Source organism: Arvicanthis niloticus, chromosome 4, assembly GCF_011762505.2.
Source record: "Arvicanthis niloticus isolate mArvNil1 chromosome 4, mArvNil1.pat.X, whole genome shotgun sequence".
Lineage (NCBI taxonomy): Eukaryota > Metazoa > Chordata > Mammalia > Rodentia > Muridae > Arvicanthis > Arvicanthis niloticus.
Window position 1 is genome coordinate 84919442 of NC_047661.1, and position 20604 is coordinate 84940045.

The 20604-nt window shown below is 42.7% G+C and overlaps 1 protein-coding gene across 1 annotated transcript; it reads left to right on the top strand.

Moving 5' to 3' along the window:
* Positions 1 to 926: 926 nt before the first annotated feature.
* Ovgp1 (oviductal glycoprotein 1) lies at positions 927 to 13595 on the top strand. The gene is made up of 11 exons (XM_034500638.2): positions 927 to 1047; positions 1649 to 1678; positions 2077 to 2281; positions 3243 to 3299; positions 4818 to 4983; positions 5432 to 5556; positions 7057 to 7165; positions 7251 to 7436; positions 8375 to 8491; positions 11211 to 11346; positions 12255 to 13595. The coding sequence occupies exons 1-11, from the start codon at positions 963 to 965 to the stop codon at positions 13241 to 13243; spliced, it is 2205 nt and encodes a 734-aa protein (XP_034356529.1). The 5' UTR covers positions 927 to 962; the 3' UTR covers positions 13244 to 13595.
* Positions 13596 to 20604: the final 7009 nt, after the last annotated feature.

The following is a 20604-nucleotide window of genomic DNA, read 5'->3' on the forward strand; positions in this document are numbered from 1 at the left end:
ATTCAACAGATTTGACACTGGGGCACTGTGGTTTCCATGGATCCTCCATGGCACTGAGATCTGCTCGGCACCTCCTATTAATCCATGTGCAGGGGCATCTGTCTCTGAGAGGGAGACCACACAGTCTGAGACCATCCGAAACGGAGAAAGAAAACCAATGAATCAAAGCTAGCTATCTGATTTACACTTTTAAAAAACCTTTTCATTATTGTTGTGTTTCTTTGAAATTGGTTCTTGGGTATGAATAATCTTACTCGTATATCCGAGGCTCAGGTCACCTCAGGTCTTGTATGTTTGCCCAATAGACACTGGGTCTGAACTCTATATTGTGTGGAAAACCTGCTGCTTTAGTGTGTTTACTACACTTGCTCACACAAGTGTCAGTGTTTGCTTTTGAGCATCCTGCTCCTTTGGGCGACTTTCTAATGACATCTGTAATTTAACTTATTTTATATGCAAACCATAGTTTTCACATGGTCTCTCTAGTTTTCATAAATTCCTTTGAAGTAAGAATGAGCTATTTATGGGAAACAGGCTTTCTTTTAATGTGTGGAAACTTAGGGCCTCAGTAACTCATTCAAAATTATAAAACTTCCTAAATAGTAGCAAAAAGCCTTAATCCAAAGTGGAAGCTTTGAAACTTTCTGATACCCTGTTTTCCTGATAATCTTGTATACACAGAGCTCATTGTGTGGTAGGTCTCCTCCACCTCAATTGTGGGGAGCTGGATGCCAGGAAAGGGGACCGATTGCCAGACACGTCTCAGGGACACTGTATTTCCCTTTGTTATAGCCTGTGGTGAACACTTACTCCCTGCTAGTGTCAGGCCAGGGATATTGCTTTGTTGGCCATGAGAACTACAGCTGTTCTGGAGAGGGAGTGCAAATTGTCTGAGGTCATTGTGACTCTTGAGTCATTGTTTCTGGCCTGGTGTGTATGTGTAGCTGTCCCCCTCACTGCACATGGCCCAGCTCCTATTAAAGAGGCTTGAGCTCCATCCCCATAGCTGCCAGGCAGTTGAGATGGGGAGGCTGCTGCTGTTGGCTGGTGCGTATGACAGATCCTAGCAATGACACAGTCCAGGAGCTATCAGTTTGTCATTTCTCTGGTGCCCAGCTGAGACACCTGGGGCTTAGGGAGCCTGGATTAGGTGAATGTGGGATAGAAAATAATTAAAGGCACTCGTGGAGGAAGGAGCTGGGCAGTAGTTCTCCAACCTGGTGGTTTTCAAGCTTGGGCTTCATCTTGGACCAGTTAATTGGAAACTTCTGAGGAGAGGGTTATGATGTGCACACTTTGTGTGTGTGTGTGTGTGTGTGTGTGTGTGTGTGTGTGCGCGTGTGCGCGTACTTTTGAATCTGTAGTCAGAATTGAGACTTACTGGCTGAGAGGTTTAGCTTACACTTCTAACCACCATTGCCCCTATGCAAAACATGTACAGGTAGCATGTGATGATCTTAGAAAAAGGAGCTTAGACTAGTTCCACTCTGTTAGCTCTGGTGGACAGGAAACCAGTGACTGATGCATGTCTCCATTTGTGTGTCTGCATGTGTACATGATGCTGAACTGGAGGGGGCACTTACTAACTGGCAGGTGTGTGGAGCATGCACACTGAGTGCGTGTATATGAGTTTCTTCATTTCCTGCAGGGCTGGTTCTTCTGATGAAACACAACGATGGTAAGGAAACCACCTCTCCTCCAGAGCCAGGGAGATTCTCTGTCTAGGAAATCTCCATTCAGCATCTCCCGGACCTCTGTCTATCATGGCTCCTTGGTCAGAGGTTATTGATCCAGTAACAATTCAACACAGGACTCTGGTTACTTGCTGTTTGTATGTATCAGTATGTGCCAGGATCTAGACTCTCAAGGCATTGTTTCTTCTCCGGAGCCTCAGCAGCAAGGTCAAGATGTCTGGGAGCATGCATAAGCAGCTTTGGTGTATGTTTGTGGGGGATATGGAGGCTGTTATAGTGGCCTGGTTTCTGATTAGGCTTGTTAGCTCACTCTATTGCTCAGAAGCTGGGTTCTTTTCTTGCCCCATGATCTTCTCTGATTAAAACTTGCTCTTCTTGCCAGGTACTGCCTATAAATTGGTGTGCTATTTCACCAATTGGGGACATAGTCGGCCAGGCCCTGCCTCCATCATGCCCCATGACCTGGACCCCTTTCTTTGTACACATCTGATATTTGCCTTTGCCTCAATGAGAAACAATCAGATTGTTGCCAAGAATCTCCAGGATGAGAATGTTCTCTACCCAGAGTTCAACAAGCTCAAGGAGAGGTATGTTAGATGTGTGCTTGAGTTCTCAGACTTTATAGCTAGAAGGAAATTAATCTCATTTCTCTTAATACTCTTAAATTTTCCTGATTTTTCTAATTCTATTTTTCTCTCAAATGGGGATCTGAGTACTTCCAACTTAAGAGCTCTCCACTGACCAGTTCCCCAGCCCCCCTGAGCTGCTTCTTGCCTCGATGACTTGGTAGTTAGTCTTGCTTCTTCCTGGATGTCTTCACACTCCTCTCTCCTGGGAAGCTTTGGCTTACCCTTTGAGCCCAGTTGTGAGGCGTTCACGCTGCTGATGTGCTTCAAAGAGGTCCTGAGAATCACAAATACTCAACAAATGTTTTTGTTACCTCTTGCCTCTTGAAACTGCCAGGCTGTGAGTTTTCTTCCCAGGAGAGCTCTCTGAACACGGAATAGTTAGGTCATTGACTACACAAAGAAGCTGAGGCTCAGGAGGTGCTGAAGTGTTTCCTGTCTGGCACCTGTGGGCTCCTCCTCTGGCCAAGGGAAGGTTTGTTATTAATATTAACAGAGTGATGGGCAGGTCAAGCCCCCCAGTGAGTGGGATGCTGGTCTGTGTATTTGCTGTTGTGTTTCAGGCACTTAAAGGCACATAATCATTACTCAATGAATATTTGTTGAGGAAGTAAACAAGTGGCTAGAAATATTCTAGACTTTTCTTTCTTTTCTGGAAAAATTAGGGGGAAGTGAAGAAGTTTAGGCCTTTGTATAGTCTTGGTGCTCAGAGATGTAGTGGTCTTTGGATTGATTAGTCTTCTTTATTTTCTTTTCTACTGTGATCTTCCCCACATACCTTCTCCTATTCTTTTCATATCCCCTACTCCTTTTCCCATGGTTTTCCCAGAAAGGAAAAGGAAAAGAAAAAGAAAAAGGAGCAGTGACTGAAGGTGTCCATAGAGTAGAAACCTGCTTACCCACTTTCTCACCTACGTTCCAGGAACAGGGAGTTGAAAACACTGCTGTCCATTGGAGGGTGGAACTTCGGCACATCACGGTGAGCTATTCTGTTGTCTTTTCTCTGGGAGTTAGAGCAAGATGGAAGTGAGAATAATGGTGTGTGTGTGTGTGTGTGTGTGTGTGTGTTCCCCAGGGTTGTGTGGAAAAGCCAGCTTGGATATAAGGACAGCAAAGCCCATATTGGTACTTTCTCAAGTCCTGCATTCAAGGGACTCCTTTCCCCAGAGGGTCATAGGATTTTGGAAAAGAAGGTCCCATATGTGGTAAGAAAAGGGACAGGGAGACATGAGAGACAATAGGACACATTGAGGGCCGGGAGTGTAGCATAGTGGCAGAGCACTTACTGAACATAACAAAGATCCTGGGTCTGACCTTTAGCACCATCTGAAAACACATACAAAACAAAACAAAACAAAACAAAACAAAATGAAGCAAAGCAAAATAAAACAAAACACAAGGCCACTTGAAGCTACAAACCCATAGGAAGAAATACCAAGGAAAATAGACATCTGATGTGAAACTTAGAGCCAGAAACAAGTAACAGGTAAAATGGGGCACCTACAAACGAATCTCTAACTCTTTTTGTTGGAGGCAGGAGTTTTGTCTCTGAAAAGAGAAGTCTTATAAAGGACAAGAAGAATAACCCCTAAACCTCACAGGCCCCGATACCTTCCATTTTCTATGTGGCGATGGCTGTGCTGGAGATTAAGAAGCAACAATAGATGGTATTTTGGTGCTATTGCAGGGACTCACTGCACATGTCCCTCATTCAGTGGCTGCTCTTATTAGTGCCTCCCATCCAAAATACAATAGGGAAATGAGAAAGCACCTTCATATTTTCACAAGGAAAGTTTCCTTGCTTCCTAGCTAAGGTCTGGGGCAGAGCCTGCTTTCTGGCTGTGGAGGGAGACCTGACAGTCTGGTGAGTATAGGATGCCCCTTGTGAGAGACCTCCAGGTGGGATGGAGGATTCTAAGTGTGAGGTGACTGACAACTAGCTCTGTCTAACCCCAGACTTCATCTTTGCTCCTCTGACTTGCTGTGAGTCTAAAGCCAAGTGAGATGTCATGTATGTGGATATGTGTATATGGATATGTGTATATGAATGATTTCCTGTGGTGTGGCTGTATTTTAATTTATTAGGAAAAGAAAGCAAGATTCACAAGTACTAAATAATTTGAAAGGTTTCTTCCAGGTGTCCTCACCCCTCAAGAGGGCCCAGCTGACTGATGGCTTATAGACAATGGTACCCAGGTCCATTTTTAGTCTCTAGGTCTAGTTACTTTATAATCATTTTTCACAAGACTAATCTAGATTTGCTTAAAGTTCAGCTCCAAGAAGCAAGAATTATTCCGAAGTGTTTTGCTGTGCAAAGGAGAGCAAACAAACAAATCAAACAAGCCAATGAAGAAAAGAGCCATGGGAGGGAGTTGCTCTTGAGAGCACTTTGCCTCTTGTGCCAACCAAGCTTCTAGATAGGGGACTCTGCTCGGGCCTCAGGGGATGCTGTGGTTTTGAAGACACTGCATTTTGCCTTACACTGCCCTCCCTGCAGGTTCACCAGTATGCTGTCCACACTTGCCAACCGTGAAAAGTTTATTGATTCAGTTATATCCTTTCTGAGGATACATGGCTTTGATGGTCTTGACCTTTTCTTCTTGTACCCTGGACTACGAGGCAGCCCCCCACGTGACCGGTGGAATTTTCTCTTCTTAATTGAAGTAAGGCCAATAAGCAAATGGTCCTACTTCTCCTTCAGGGTGGGTGAATAGCAGAAAGGTAACACAAGGTTGAGGCAGGAGAAAGGAACAGAATGTTCTTTTACTGACATTCCCTGGAGGCACTGGGTCACATAGTTGTGGAGCAGTTGCTCTGAGGCTGCTTTTGTCTGCATCTGGATCTTGCCCCAGCTCTGTAGCCTAAAGGGACACTTTGTCTTTGAAGCTTCCTGGCTTTGCTCAGGAAGTGCCAGTCTGGTTTTGGAGTTCGAAGCCCGTTTTCTTTCCCTCTGTTAACTCAAGTACCATGTTGGTATGTGTCTGTCTTTCTCATAAACTTGGGCAGAGCCTGTGTTCTCTCTCTGTCCCAGACCTGACTTAAAGAGCTTAAGCAATTTCTGGATGAGGCTTTCTCCCTGGCTGGTTTGTTTTTCTGTGTCTCTCTTCTTAGGAGCTCCAGTTTGCCTTTGAGAGGGAGGCCCTGCTCACCCAGCATCCACGGCTGCTGCTGTCGGCTGCTGTCTCTGGCATCCCATACGTCATCCACACATCTTATGATGCGCTCCTTTTAGGAAGGTGAGTGGCTGTTGCTCCAGAGTGGTTCTAGCATGGTTCTACCATTTGCTTGTCTCCATGTTAGTGAGGTTCTAGGGTGAGTTGAGGAGTAGGGTAAGGAGCTAATGAGGTGTGGATAGGAATGGTATTTTATCCGCCCCTGGGGGTTTCATTTAAAAATCAGAACTTGGTGTTGTACTACTGGCTTATAACGCCATTGCCGTAGATAGAGCCTTCTTCATGGCCCATTGCTGGAATGCACAGGTAGAGAACGTCATGGGCCTGACCTCTTCCTCCTCTGAACACAGGAATGGACATATTATATGCAATTATTATTAGATAATAATGCCAGAGGGCAGATGACAAGTGCCAAGGGAATGGCCACTCATACATTACAGAGCACATCTTTTTTGCAAGCATTAACAAAACAAACAAAAATTGGTAGGTTATCGATCTTCTTACACATGCTGGCTCTGGATTAATTTTCTTGAATCACAATCAGGTATTTAAAAATGAAGAAACCAAGGTTGATGCAGAAAAAGAGAGGAGAATTGCACAAGGGAGAGGCGTTTTAATGTGGGAGGAAAGGAGAGACACAACAGGGAAGAGGGCTCATTAGTGTTGTGTTGCCAGGTAACACTGATGTATGTGTGTGCACACACACATACACACACGCACATATATATACACACATACATGTATATGTATATATATATACATATATAGAGAGAGAGAGAGAGAGAGAGAGAGAGAGAGAGAGAGAGAGAGAGAGAGAGAGAGAAAGAGAGAGAGAGAGAGGGAGAGAGAGGGAGAGAGGGGAGAGCTGCCTTTATCTAACTGGGTGACTTTTAGAGAATTTGTAAATCTGAGTTTCTAATTATTTAACTTTAAAATGTACAAAGTTGGTTGGATATGATATTGAATTCTTGTCTGTAATGACAGCATCAGGGAGGTAGAGGAAAGAGGAGCATGAGTTTGAGATTAGCCTGAGTTACATAGTAAGTTCTAGGTCCACCTCAGTTATATAATGAGACACTGTCATGAAAAACAGAAAGAAGGGAGGGAGAGAGCGAAACTATTTATTTATGGCATTGACCAGATTAAATTAGATAACCAGTATAAACCCTTACATTATGGCGTGATACATGCTTAGTTAACATATTGTCATTATGATTATGAAAGTGTGGGTGCCAGTGGTTACTTAACAAACATCTTTTACTCTTATGGGTTGGTACTGAGCTTTGATTCGTGATGGTCAAGGAAGACCTCTGAGAGCACTGCGTCAAGCCTGCCCTGCACGTAATCCTTTTTCTGTCTGAGTTCTTTCTACCTCTACATGTGGTCCTGGGATACATGGAGCTTGATGCACAGCTATTTCTAGTCAACGATTCATTCCATCTCAAAGAGATTGACATAGCCTAGGCAGGTTCATAAGCGCAAGAAACTTTGATGACCAACTTACAGCTACTTAGCTGAATAGTGCTATGATGATATGAGTTGTATCTCCTCTGTTTCTTATAGACGTTTGGATTTCATTAATGTTTTGTCTTATGACTTACATGGAAGCTGGGAAAAGTTTACAGGACACAATAGTCCTCTGTTCTCCCTTCCTGAAGACTCTAAATCTTCGGTAAGAAAAGGAAAGGTCTCAGGTGATCCACGTTTCCATCATTGAGCCCAGGCCATTGGTGAGGCTATCTTCTTCCCACCTACAGGCATATGCTATGAATTACTGGAGAAAGCTTGGGACACCCACAGATAAGCTTATAATGGGTTTCCCCACCTATGGACGTACCTTTCACCTCCTCAAAGAATCTACGAATGGATTGCAGGCTGCCTCAATGGGACCAGCATCTCCTGGGAAGTACACCAAGCAGGCTGGCTTCTTGGCTTACTATGAGGTGATGATGAGATTAGAGAGCTCTGTCTACTGGTTGGGGAATGAATGGTTGGAGGAGTCAATAAAAGCATAGGGTGGTGGGGCAGGTAAAGTCTGAGCAGACTTGGAAGCACAGGGAATATTGGGGGTTAGCAGAGGACAGCAGGGTGCCAGGTGGAGAGTTATAGCCCCCTCCCCCTTAGGAGGAGTGGAGATGCTGCAAGTGCAAACAAGCTGCTCTGCTTTGCATTGGATCGTGGGAGATATTTTCCTGCTAATCTCATGAAGCATGGTTGTTCATGGTGTCATAGTTGAAAGAATGTTTTTTAAGGGCATGATGGACTAAAGAAACTTCAATGTACAAAACCTTTGAGGTGTAACGAACCAACCAACCAACCAACCATCCAAACAGCTAACAACCCAGCCACAGTAGCAACAAGAAGAGGCATCACAGGGAATGGCACCGATGTTAACTTCTGACACACAGCTTGAGCACCTGTACTTCTCTGTAACATTCAGTTTCTAGCACAATGCTGGGAGTTTGGTAGGTATTCAGGAGCATGGTGGGTTGTGACAACCCATTTTGTCCTGCCTCCAAGATCTTTAAATGTACTAGAAGTTCAAGGGATAGCTAGATAGTGACCTTTATTTGTCTTAGTGTTGTTGTGCTTGACTTTGTTTCTGGTGAATGTCACTCACTTTTCTATCTCTTTATAAAAAGTAATTAATTTTTGTTTTTACGATGGACACTAGAGTAAGGGTTATGTAACAGAAGGGACCAAGTCTGAATGTACAGGAAGTCCTTTGTGGACAGTTTCTTTTGCTCCCTCTTTGGTTTCCTGTTTCAGGTCCTGGTGAGAAGCTTTTCCTGAATCCTACCTCCTGTGTGAAGAAGCAAGTGTATCTCCTAGTGCTTCTCTTCAGGGCATTTCATGGAACTCACGTGTGTCTTCCTGGCAGGTTTGTTCCTTTGTCCAGAGAGCAAAAAAGCACTGGATTGATTATCAGTATGTCCCATATGCTTTTAAGGGGAAGGAGTGGCTTGGTTACGATGACACCATCAGTTTCAGTTACAAGGTAAGACACTTGTTCTTTCCTCTTTCCTGTTCTGGTATTCAGAGTCTCATTAGCTTTGATGAGATTTCCTTCTTCTTCTTCTTCGTCTTCGTCTTCGTCTTCGTCTTCATCTTCTTCGTCGTCGTCTTCTTCTTCTTCTTCTTCTTCTTCTTCTTCTTCTTCTTCTTCTTCTTCTTCTTCTTCTTCTTCTTCCTCCTCCTCCTCCTCCTCCTCCTCTTCTTCTTCCTCTCTCTCTCTCTCTCTCTCTCTCTCTCTCTCTCTCTCTCTCTCTCTCTCTCTCTCTCTGCCTGTGTGTGTGCCCATGATCATGCACACACATGTATATCATACCAAACATCTATAAATATCACTGATAGGTAGCAGGGATTAGGACAAGTTCAAGGCTTCCAGAGGGAGGTGGGAGCAGGAGGAGGAAATAACTTTTGAGAGAGGCTCACTAGGATAGATAGAAATCCTGTCACAGGTTTAAAGGAAAATTTGGGTGGGACCGAGTATTTCTGTGGAGGATTTAAAATACTGCTTTAAGGGGAGTTTCTGAGTTGGTATGTGACTTGTAATTTGGAAGATTTTGGAGCCCAACTGATCATTCCTTTTCCCCAGTATAAGTGGTATAAATAAAATTGAGTCTGCCAGGTGTTTGTGTGTGTGTGTGTGTGTGTGTGTGTGTGTGTATGCACACACAAGATGAGGTGAGAGGAACTGGTGTCATGTGTCTTTCTTAATTTCTCTTCATCTTATTATTATTTTTTGTGAACCTGAAGTTCATAGATTCAGCTAATTTGGTTGGTTAGCAAGCCCCAGGGTTTTTCCTGTCTCTACCTCCCCAGTGTTGAGATTACCCTGCTATACTTGGCTTATTAAATGTGGGCTCTGGAGATCAAACTCAGGTCCTCAGGCTTACAGAGCAGATATTTTACCAACTGAGCCATATCCCTGGCCTGTATCTGGCAGGTTTTCATAGCGATTTTAAGATGTTTCATGGTCTGGTTATCCCCAAATCTGCCATTCCTTTGGAAATTTTGAGATACTTAATAAATGGTAATTCTTGGTTTATCCTACATTCAGTAGGTATTTCAAAAAGTCTAATTTTAGTGTGTTTTCTCGCATGTGAACTTGCTATAAAAAATTGTAAGTTTGGAAACTCTAAGGGACAAGGAAGGATCCAGGCATATGATAATGATTGTCAGGACCAAGTGTTTTGGATGAGTGGTAGATTGTGAGTATTGACAAGTGGTGGATATTGGGGCTTAGGAGTAGAGAGAATTAATAGTTCTTTTGTAAGCAATAGAAGTGGCAGGTGTTGACTATTCTTTGGAAAACAGCTTGGGGTAAAAAGCAGTAGAGATAGTGGGGCACTAATGGTGTTTCACTGTGTGCATCATGCATAACTCAAGTAGAAGGCAAGGCTTTGGCTAGTAGGACCTTGCTCTAGTTTGGGAATGGAAGACACAGAAAAGATGGCTCAATATAAATAGCAAATCAGATGAACTTAAATATATGAGACTCAGAACATCAGATTGAAGTTCTCACCTGCTTGTACTTATGTGCTATGGGGAAGCCCTGGGACCAGCAGCAGAGAGTGGACTTGCATTGTGGGACATTACTGTACCTTGCTGAGCTAGAGCCAATAGAGGACATAAGCCTGGTGAGGAGATGATTAAAGCATTTTGTGAAAGAATATCAGAGCAGAAAGAAACCTTTAGGTGATTATTGGCACGGAACTACTTTAAATGTTTTAGTGCTTCTGCATGGGCAAGCCAGTTAGCAAGGAAACAGGAATCTCTCAGGACCCCAAAACCATTACCTCCCTCCATCACCACTCTCCCCCACAGTTTACACATAAACAGAATGGAAGGTTCATTCCAGTGAAGAGTTTGGCTTTCTCTTTGTGGAGGGGCACACCAGGTAATTTAGCCGCTTGTCTGATGTTCCCATTTCATAACATCCAGTCTGTTCTGTGGCACAAACCCATGTACATGCAGGAAAGCATCCATTTGTCACAGTGCCTTAAATTTCTTGCTTTATTTATTTTATGCATATGATTTATTCTGCATGTATGTGTGTGCACCAGTAGTAGTGCTCTTGAAGGTTAGAAGAGACTGTCATTTCCTCTACAACTGGAGTTACAGATGGTTCTGAGCCACCATGGAGGTGCTGGGAACCAAACCTGGGTCCTCTGTCAGAGCAGCAGGTACTCTTAACAATCACACAATCTTTCCAGCTCCTCACACTGCCTGTTAGTTAACTAGGGTAGGGGAACTAATTCAAGGTGCAGTCTGGCTTCTTGATTTACTATAAATAATTTGTTTTCAGATTAAAAAACAACAATAAAACTTCAAAGTGAACCAAACTAAACCAAAACAAGAGCAAGATCAAGAACAAGAACAACAATAATAACAACAACAAAACAACTCAAAAAACCAAAACCCAAACTGACCACAGGAAACCCAGTAAACCTTATTACAGTTGTGTGTAGGCATTCTTTTGGCCCTCAAAGTATTTAAAATATTATTTAGTTTTCTTGAATGAGGTGACCAAGAAAGATAAGAGTCATATAAAATTTCTATGGCTCTACAGCTAATGAGAAGTAGATGGTAGACTCCATGCAGATTATAATCATACCTGCCCTCCTTCATTGCCTTCTACAGGGTTGCTCATCTTCTGTTTTGTCTCCTGTACCAGACTAGATGTTGTTAGTAACTGACTGTTACTTTTACAGGCAATGTATGTGAAAAGAGAGCATTTTGGGGGGGCCATGGTGTGGACACTGGATATGGATGATGTCAGGGGCACTTTCTGTGGCAATGGCCCTTTTCCTCTTGTCCATATATTGAATGTGCTCTTGGTGCAGGCAGGTAAGTAACTAGACCTGGAAGTCAGAGTTGTAAGTCACAAAACCAGACTCTGGTGGATCTAGTCTACCAGGTCTAACTTCTTTGATTTGACATTGAAGGAAGATAGCAAACTTTAAGGCCAACCAAATTTGACCTCTTTGAGCTTTCTTTGCTTCATCTAAAAACTGAAATAGTCTTAGACTCAGGACACTATTATAAGAACTAAATGAGAATTGGATGAATATACTGTTTCATAGTTAATTTTCATTTCTATTTTTCCTTCTCATTTCATGTTCAAGGGACTAGAAAAGGGATACATGTATATTTAAACATACATACACATAATACAAACACATACACACAAATACACACACATACACACACATACACACACACACACCCTGGCAGTTAGGAGATTGCATGTAAGACCTGAAATCCCTTAGAGATTCAGGACTGAGGATCAGTCAGGCCAAACCCTTATACTGGCTCTAATCTAATTGTTTACAATTTGCTGTCTAGACTCTCCTGACCTCTGCTTTGTTTCTGACACCTTCAATGTGGTATACTGACAGCTTCTCTTTGAGGTGTCAACAGCAAATCAGGCCTTGAACAATAGTACTGTAGGAGGTTTAAAATGAGGCTTTAAACATAGGCAACTAAGAACCTTCCTTGAATTAGGGCCCAAATGCAGAAAATCCACAGAGGACCCACAGTTTGGGCCACTAACACCTTAGAGTAAGGGAACAGAGAGTTTGTGTAGTGGGATTTTTATCTCCCCCCTCTGGGAATTAAATCATGAAATCCTTCAATGAAGGATTTTTGAATCCTGTTCCTCAGCTTTGGAGTGGATTTAGTGTTGTTGGGAATTAAGAAGAAAGGAAGGAAGAGGTAGAAATCTTACCTATTTTTTTCTGATGATTTTTCTCCAGAATCCAACTCAACCCCGTTGCCACAATTTTGGTTTACATCCTCTGTGAATGCCTCAGGACCTGGCTCTGAGAATCTGGCCGTGACAGAGGTGTTAACCACTGATACTATAAAGATTTTGCCCCCAGGAGGAGAGGCTATGGTCACTGAGGTCCACAGAAAGCATGAAAATATGACTACAATCCCTAGTGGTGGATTTATGACCCCTGGAGGAACAGCATCTCCTCCAAAGCATGCTGTAACTCCAGAAAGTAACACTATGGCTCCTGAGACAAAAACTATGACCACACTGGACTTCTTTTCTAAGACCATCACCGGGATTTCTAAGACCACCACTGGGATTTCTAAGACCACCACTGGGATTTCTAAGACCACCACTGGGATTTCTAAGACCACCACTGGGATTTCTAAGACCACCACTGGGATTTCTAAGGCCACCATCAGGATTTCTAAGGCCACCACTGGGATTTCTAAGGCCACCACTGGGATTTCTAAGACCACCACTGGGATTTCTAAGGCCACCATCAGGATTTCTAAGGCCACCACTGGGGTTTCTAAGGCCACCACTGGGATTTCTAAGGCCACCACTGGGATTTCTAAGGCCACCACTGGGATTTCTAAGGCCACCACTGGAACTTCTAAGGCCACCACTGGGATTTCTAAGACCACCACTGGGATTTCTAAGACTACCACTGAGATTTCTAAGACCACCACTGGGATGACAGTAACAGCCCAGACACAGACAGATGAGGAAGAGACCATAGCAACAATGGATCGTCAGTCTGTAACCCCTACAGGGATGGATACGACTCTTGTCTATCTTCAGACTATGACTCCCAGTGAGAAGGAAACTTCCATAGAGAAGACTGTGGTTCTTGAAAAGGCCACTGTTCCCCCCAAAGAGATGTCAGCTACCCCTAATGGACAGAGCACAACCCTAAAATGGGAGAGTTTGATTACTGAGGTAGAAATGTACTCCCAAGATGGGTGAAATTGGTCTTCTAGCTCTATTGTCCTGTTTCTAAGATATGCTTTTTTCATTTTTTGAAAATGGCTTCACACTTGCTGATGGGAACCATTTGTTAACTCAATATATCTTCTAACAAATCTCTTCTCTCTCTTTAAAGAAAAAAAAATGAAAAATTCTGTTATGAATCAAAGATAATGAGCTTCATTGGTGGCAAATCCTAGGGAAAACACTTGTCCTTTCTTCTATTTGCTACAACATATGTTACCTCATGTTGCCACTCACAAACCGTTAAGGGACAAAGTTGGCACCTAAGCCACTATGGGCAATCTTCTAATCTCTTTTCTGTTGAATAAACTGGAAGCATGAGAATCTTCCTGTGGTTGCTGCAGTTTCTTCTATTTGTGTGTGTGTGTGTGTGTGTGTGTGTGTGTGTGTGTGTGTGTGTGTGCCTGTTTGAGTGAATGCTTCACACATTCAGGTGCCTGCAGAGGGCATTGGCTTCCTTGGAACCAGAGTTATAGGTGGCTGTGAGCTGCCTGGAATGGGTATTGCAAACCCAACTCTGGGGCTCTACAAGAGTGGTGAATACTTTTAACTTCTGAGTGGTTACTCTAACTCATCCTGGGATTCTTAAAATGATCTCAACAATCCAATTGTTACCTTCTTTCTTTCAAGGTGAATTCTTTTCATTTCTGGTTTTGGAAACATTTTTGAGTCTAGTCTACAGTGATATTTTGTTGTGTAGATTTTGGGATTCCTTCTCTAATAGTACCCACATACCACTGGATGGAGGCCAAGCTGGAATCTCTTTCTTCTGGAAAGGTTCCCCACAATCCTAAAGGTGAGCTGTGAGGAAGAGAGAGAAGGTGAATTTTCCAAGGACATTTTTTATTTTTAAATTAAATTAAACTTAATTTAATATTTTTATTCTTTAATATTTTTATTACAGTCCAGACATTATCTTTCCCTGGTCTGTCCTCTGACTGTTCCTCATCCCATACCTTCTCCCTCATCTCCAAGAGGGTATCGCCACCCCCTAACTCCTACCCCTAACTCCCACCAGACATCCCAGTTTCTGGGGCCTCATGTCTCTAAAGGATTAGGAGCATCTTTTCTCAGTTGGGCCAGACCAGGCAGTCCTGCTGTATGTGTGTCAGGGACCTCATATCAGCTAGTGTATGCTGTCTGGTTGGTGACTCAGTGTCAGAGAACTAGGGGGTCCAGGTTAGTTGAGACTGCAGGTCTTCTTATGGGGTCGTCCTCCTCCTCAGTTTCTTCCAACTTTTTCCTAATTCAACCACAGAGGTCCCTGGCTTCTGTTCATTGGTTGGGTGTAAGTATCTGTATATGACTCTTTCAGCTGCTTGTTGGGCCTTTCAGATATCAGCCATGCTTGGCTCCTGTCTGTAGGCATACCATAGCACCAGCATAGTAATAGTGTTCAAAAGGAGCCTCCCCTCAAGATGGATTCCAATTTGGGCCTATCACTGAACCTCCTTTCCCCCCAGTCTCTTCTCCATTTTAATCCCTACAGTTCCTTTAGACAGGAACAATTCTGGGTCAGAGTTTTTGACTATAGGATGGCAACTTCATCCCACTGCTTGATGCCCTGTTTTTTTACTGGAGGTGGACTCTACAAGTTCCCTCTCCCCACTGTAGGGCATTTCATCTAAGGTCCCTCCCTTGATAGTCTTGAGAGTCTCTTACTCCCAGGTCTCCAAGGACATATTATGCTTGGAAATTTTTATTTGTTCCTGTAAAAAACAGAACCACTTACTTCCTCCTTAAGAGGATAGTGAAAAAACAAAACATTGATTAAAAACTATTTTAATAGTGGGCTGCAAAGATAGGCAAGCAGTTAAAAGAACTGGATACTCTTAGAGAATGGGATTTTTTTCCCTGTGGCATCCAGACTTGTAAATGTTTATAATTCTAGCACACAGGTTATTGGATACCTTCTTTTGACTTCTGTGCACCAGGCACACACATGAGGCATGTATATACATGTAGGCTTTTCATGTAGGTCCTGGCTACCTGCCTACCAGATTGTCAGGCTAATGTGCCAAGCCTATTTACCATTGCATCCATCTCCCTTGTCTATAGCTATGTAACATGCAAGTCTCCAGAACTTTCTGTGAGTAGGGTGGCTGGAAACGCAGAAAGTTCCTCCAGGCAGGAAGTTAGGCGCGGTGGCTGTGGCCAAAGCAGCTCACTAAAGGCCTTCGCTGTGATTCCCAATGGCAGGCTTCAGAAGACACGTGGAGTCTATGGGTTTAAGCGATTTATTTTCATGACAGATGGTAGTTGAGTCTGGATGTGCACCCCCCCCCCCCCCCCCCCCCCCCCCCCGTGAAACTCAGGGCAGACCTGAGTTAAATAGGGAGGAAGAAAAGGGGGAGGGTCTGGGGAAGAATGCTTAATTGGCTACGCCCTCTGACCTTTAGGTATCTCATTAGTATGTAAATCTCTTGAGGCTGAGGCCTGTAGTCACTGTGGAGGGGCTGGTAAGAGCCTTGTCCTACTTGACTAAATAGTGCAAGTTAATGGAGTTCCATGCCATGTGTTAGGAGCCTGGATTCTGGGAGCATGGCAGAATAGATACCCGTCCCTTGCAGGGTCTCCAGGCTACTTCCAACCAGTGCTTCTACCAAAAACCAAGACCTCTTTCATGGCCCTATAATTTTCTCCTTAAATATGACTCTGCTCCTGCTACAACATAGATTCTAAGAAGGTTTTTCTTTATGAAGCTAGCAGGAATTCAAAACAAGCCATCATTAAGTAGGAACACTTGAGTTGGGAGTTTATTTTAAATGACTGTAGGTGGTATACTTAAGTCTCTAGATCTAAGTGCCATTAGTTGGGCACCACTCTGTGGGAAATGGACTATATTCTGCTGACTACCTATGATACCAAGGGAAATTTAGAAAATTTGAGCCTGCGAACCTATGATAATTTTTATAAAAGGTTTAGTAGCCAGGGTTTTACCAAGGCTAGATTAATAACTTATCACAGCTTATCACACAGTGTGTGTGTGTGTTGTGTGTGTGTGTGTGTGTGTGTGTGTGTGTGTGTGTATGCCACAGCACACATGTGGAAGTCAGAAGATGCTTTCAGGAATTGATTTTCTTTTTTCACTGTGTGTTGTGAAGATCAAACTCAAGCCATTAAGCCTGTGAGGCAATTACTTTTATCTGTTGAACAACATCTCCAGTCCCAATACTACTTACAAGAGTAAAAGTTCTAGAACAATATTCTTACCAGTGTTTGGAGCAGGGTGTTCTAAGTTTACATAAAAATATGCACATCAACATGTTTGGAACAGACTGCTTTATGTTTGTATACATACATGTAGTTTATATGTAGCCCAAGAAATCTTCTTTAACTTTGGAATTTGCAAAGTTCAAATTAAGACAGAGATACAACAATGAAAATCTTGTACCACTCACTAATCCCCTATGCATGCATTCCTTCAAGTGAAAACTAATGTAATTCTGTGCTTTCTATGTCTCTCTTTATTGTGTGTAGAAAGTATTTGCTGGCAAGATTGATTATTGTTCATCATGGCTGCTGTAGGGTCCTGCTCAAGGTTGGCTTGTAAGAGGTGAAGGAGAAACTTACAGCTAACCTTACTAATGTAAACATGGAGGAGAAATGGGAGGAACTCTGTTCATGGTGATCTTGGTGCAGAAACAGAGCTTTGATGTTGCTCTGATAATTAAGGTTGAAGTCTACCATTGTCTGGATAGCCTTCTGAGCTCAGCACAATGTGGAGGAATCCCTTCACTGGCAGGGCTTCACCTTCTCTGACCTTGTCTGGGGAGTTAAAAAACCTTCACATACCTCTACCTGTAGAATGTCATGTAGCCTTGGTTAACAGTGTAGGCTCAACTTCTTTCTCCTGAGAAGAACCCGTTTCAGCTAGCATCTGAGATTCCTGAAATGCTTCCCATGCTAATGAGGCATTTTGGTATATTAAGCCTTCAGTCAATGACCGTTGCCCATCCTGGATATTCTGACCCCTGTTCCCAAAAACTATATAAACTTTGAATCACCCCAAGTTAAGTTGATCTGTCTTTCTACAACTGGTCCCTCCCCACTTCTGCTCCTTTTGCCAGAGTAGACCAATATCTGCTGATGGTCCCTGGGAGTAGGGAGGGTTACACTTCAGTGTTCAATATGGCCCTCCCCAGTAAATCAACTGATTTATCCAGCAGGATGCCTGAAAATTTCCCAAGGAGGCTCTACCAGTGGTCCAGACCAGAATGTTGACTGTGCAGAATGTTCCTGGAAGCCTGTGAGTTTCCTCTTTAGTAAAAATGTTTGCTGGGAGGTCTAGGTTCTTTTGTATAGGGTTTCACATTCTCTCTACCACTTAAATATTCCCAATAATCTTGCTGCTGGCATGAAAACACCACTTGTTCCTACAGCTTAGTATAGAGTTCTGGGGACATTGATTGCAGTCAGGACCTGGGCCAAGATCTAGACATAACAGAAGAATCTAAGCATGTCAGAAAAGTGATTAACAAAGATTCCAGTTTGTATGTGAACATTCTAGGACAAACTTGGTTTACAATTGCACATATAGTAAGATGTTAAGTTAGGCTCCTTATCTTAAGAAAAAATTATATTCTGTTCCAGATTTTCCTTATATTTCTACACAAAGTTCCATGTTGCTTATCCCAGTTTCATCATTTGCTTTGGACTTTGTCCTTATCCCCTGTGCTTTTCGTTGTAGATGGGCCCAACCTTCTCATTCCATCCCCAGCTAATACGATAAAGTACAGTCAAGATAGCAAAGGCTTTAATGAGCAAAACTGGCAAAAATATATCTTATTTTTTACATTAAAGTTACTTTCCTTTTTATTCTGCATATTGGGTGTGCATATACTACAGCATTGTGTGGAGGTCACAGGTCAACTTTGAGAGTCAGTTCTCTTTTTACATCATGTGGTTTCTGAAATCAAACTCAGATGGCCAGGCTCAGTGGCAGAGGCTTCTACCTATTTAACCACCTGGCTGGTCCAAAATATGTGTATTTTAATAGGATACTTCAGAGTTGTACTGCCTTCTCCCACTTTGAGACAGTTGGCTCTGTAAGTTGCTAAGCCATTGACTAAAATCTTACGAAGGTAGAAGCAGAGATAAAAATTTTATTTTTATTCCACACATACTTGTGTGGGAATACTGCATGGAAATCTCCACTGAAATAATGGTGACATCAGAAACCTGGTTCAATGATGGCTTTATTTAAATTAAATTTGTTTGCTTTATGTGTATGGAGACACATCATGTCTCCTGTGGAAGTCAAAGGACAACTGTTGGCTCTCTTCCTCCACCATGTGGATTCCAGGGACCAAACCCAGCTCATCAGGCCCAGTGCTTTCATCCATTGAGCTATCTCACCAGCCCACTGATGACAAACTTAAAACTATGAAGCTGAGAGAACTGAGGAGCTCACACCTTGCCATGTTATTTCATGTTGTGTCAAGAAAACAGACTCAGAGAGCTTATGCATGGATATCCTGTAAAGGAAGCTTTCTACAAGCACTAAGATAGCCTGGGTGTTCAGAGACTGACAGGATGGAGACACAAATGTTAAATGGGGGGTAGTCTTTAGAACAGCTGGGATGGTTATTGGTTGGCTGTTTTGAGATGGGTGGGAAAAGAAGGCAGGACACAAGATTAAACAATGAGACAGTTGTCTAGAAAAAAAGCTATTGCCATCTGGCTTGAATTTCGTACTTTTAAACTTTTATTTTCAACCATAATTTTTATAAGTTAGGAATACTGCCACTAGGTGGCAGCAACATGCAGGGTTACATTTTGTTTCAGTAGGGAATGAGAAAAACAATTGCTAAATATGTCTGTAAAAATGAAATCAAATCATGGTTCTCATTACCATAAAAGTTGCTTTCATCACACACTCTGAAATGAAGAGCTTGGGCCTATTCAGCTGTGATCAGGCAGAGTTCATTCTGCATTCAGAATGAACTCTTGAGTTTCAGAGTTTGTTCTGCATTCAGACAAATCACACTTGAAATTCCACTGCTGCCTTTTATTAATTGTGATCCCAGGAAAGTTAAGTCATCCTAATATGGGTATTGCCATGATAAGACATCATATGTGCCTAGCATAAATTTGTTGTTAAGTGATGCCCTCAGCAGCTATTATTTCCCGTAAAAATCTTTCTAAAAAGAAATGTTAAGTTAGGCTTTAGAGGGGTTGAACATGATGACATTTCCAACAGGAACCTTCAATGTGCAGATAAAGGGAGGAAGACAAGCTCCACATGGGAATGGTTGAAAAAGCAGGTGAATAGTGTCACCAGAGTATATTTCAGCATTGTGTGATTGCTGCTGTTTGGATGCTCTGGTTTATTAGAGTGATGGAATAATGTAGTTTTTCTACCCCCCTTTGTACCCTTAATTTAAATTTCCTTGCATGCAAACTCTGTGCCTAACCTAAGTCCTGTCTTATGTCCTGAAGTCCTGTCCTTGTCTTGTGTGTTCACACATGCATATATGTACACACTACAGTGAGTCCATAGAAAAATGCACACATATGTGGATATGAGTGTTCTAGAGAATGCTGTTACATGCCTCATGCTTTTCTCTGTGATTTGAACTCTGGGAAGTTAGAGACAGTTCAAGGATGATCTCCATTCCTTATGGCTGTATTAATACAACCAAAATCTGAAATCTGAGATGAGGATGCAAGAAAGTAAGATAAGCTAGCCTCTTCCTAGGCCTTTTGTGCTCTGCAGCATCCTTTCCCTCCTCTTACTCTGTGATCAACTGCAATGACGTACAGAGCATGCCCACTATCACTTTCACCATCATTAAACCCATTTCCTCCCCTCTCCCAATATGTTCAATGCACACACTTACTTCCAGGATTCCTGTTGTATACTTTGGTCAGGTTGGCCCAAGCAGAAGCTCTTTATCTAAGCTCATACCTGGATAGCTATGGTGGAACCAGTAGGGGACAAATAATTTTCTTATTTGTTGAATAAGAATTCAGAGCCCAATATGAGTGTTATGAAATATAAAGTGGTTACTGCAGTTTGGGGTTGAGGCACTAACCTGATCTTCCCCAGTAGACAGTCCCTGTGAATTATGGGAGCCATTTTTCTCAAAAAACATTATTCTAGGACAAAGCCAACAATGAGAAATGGTTGTGGGGCTTTGCTTCCTCTGCCCAGATTGGCTAGAGTTCTCTTTTTACCTTTTCGGCAGGGCTGTGGGGACCTCTTGGCATTACTATGGGCCAACAACAGCATTTTAATCCTCTGATCACCAGAATTTTACTTTCTATGAATCATGTGTCACAGAGGAATGCAAACTGGGAACAGACCTTGGTTTTGGACCCAGCCCGTTCTGTTC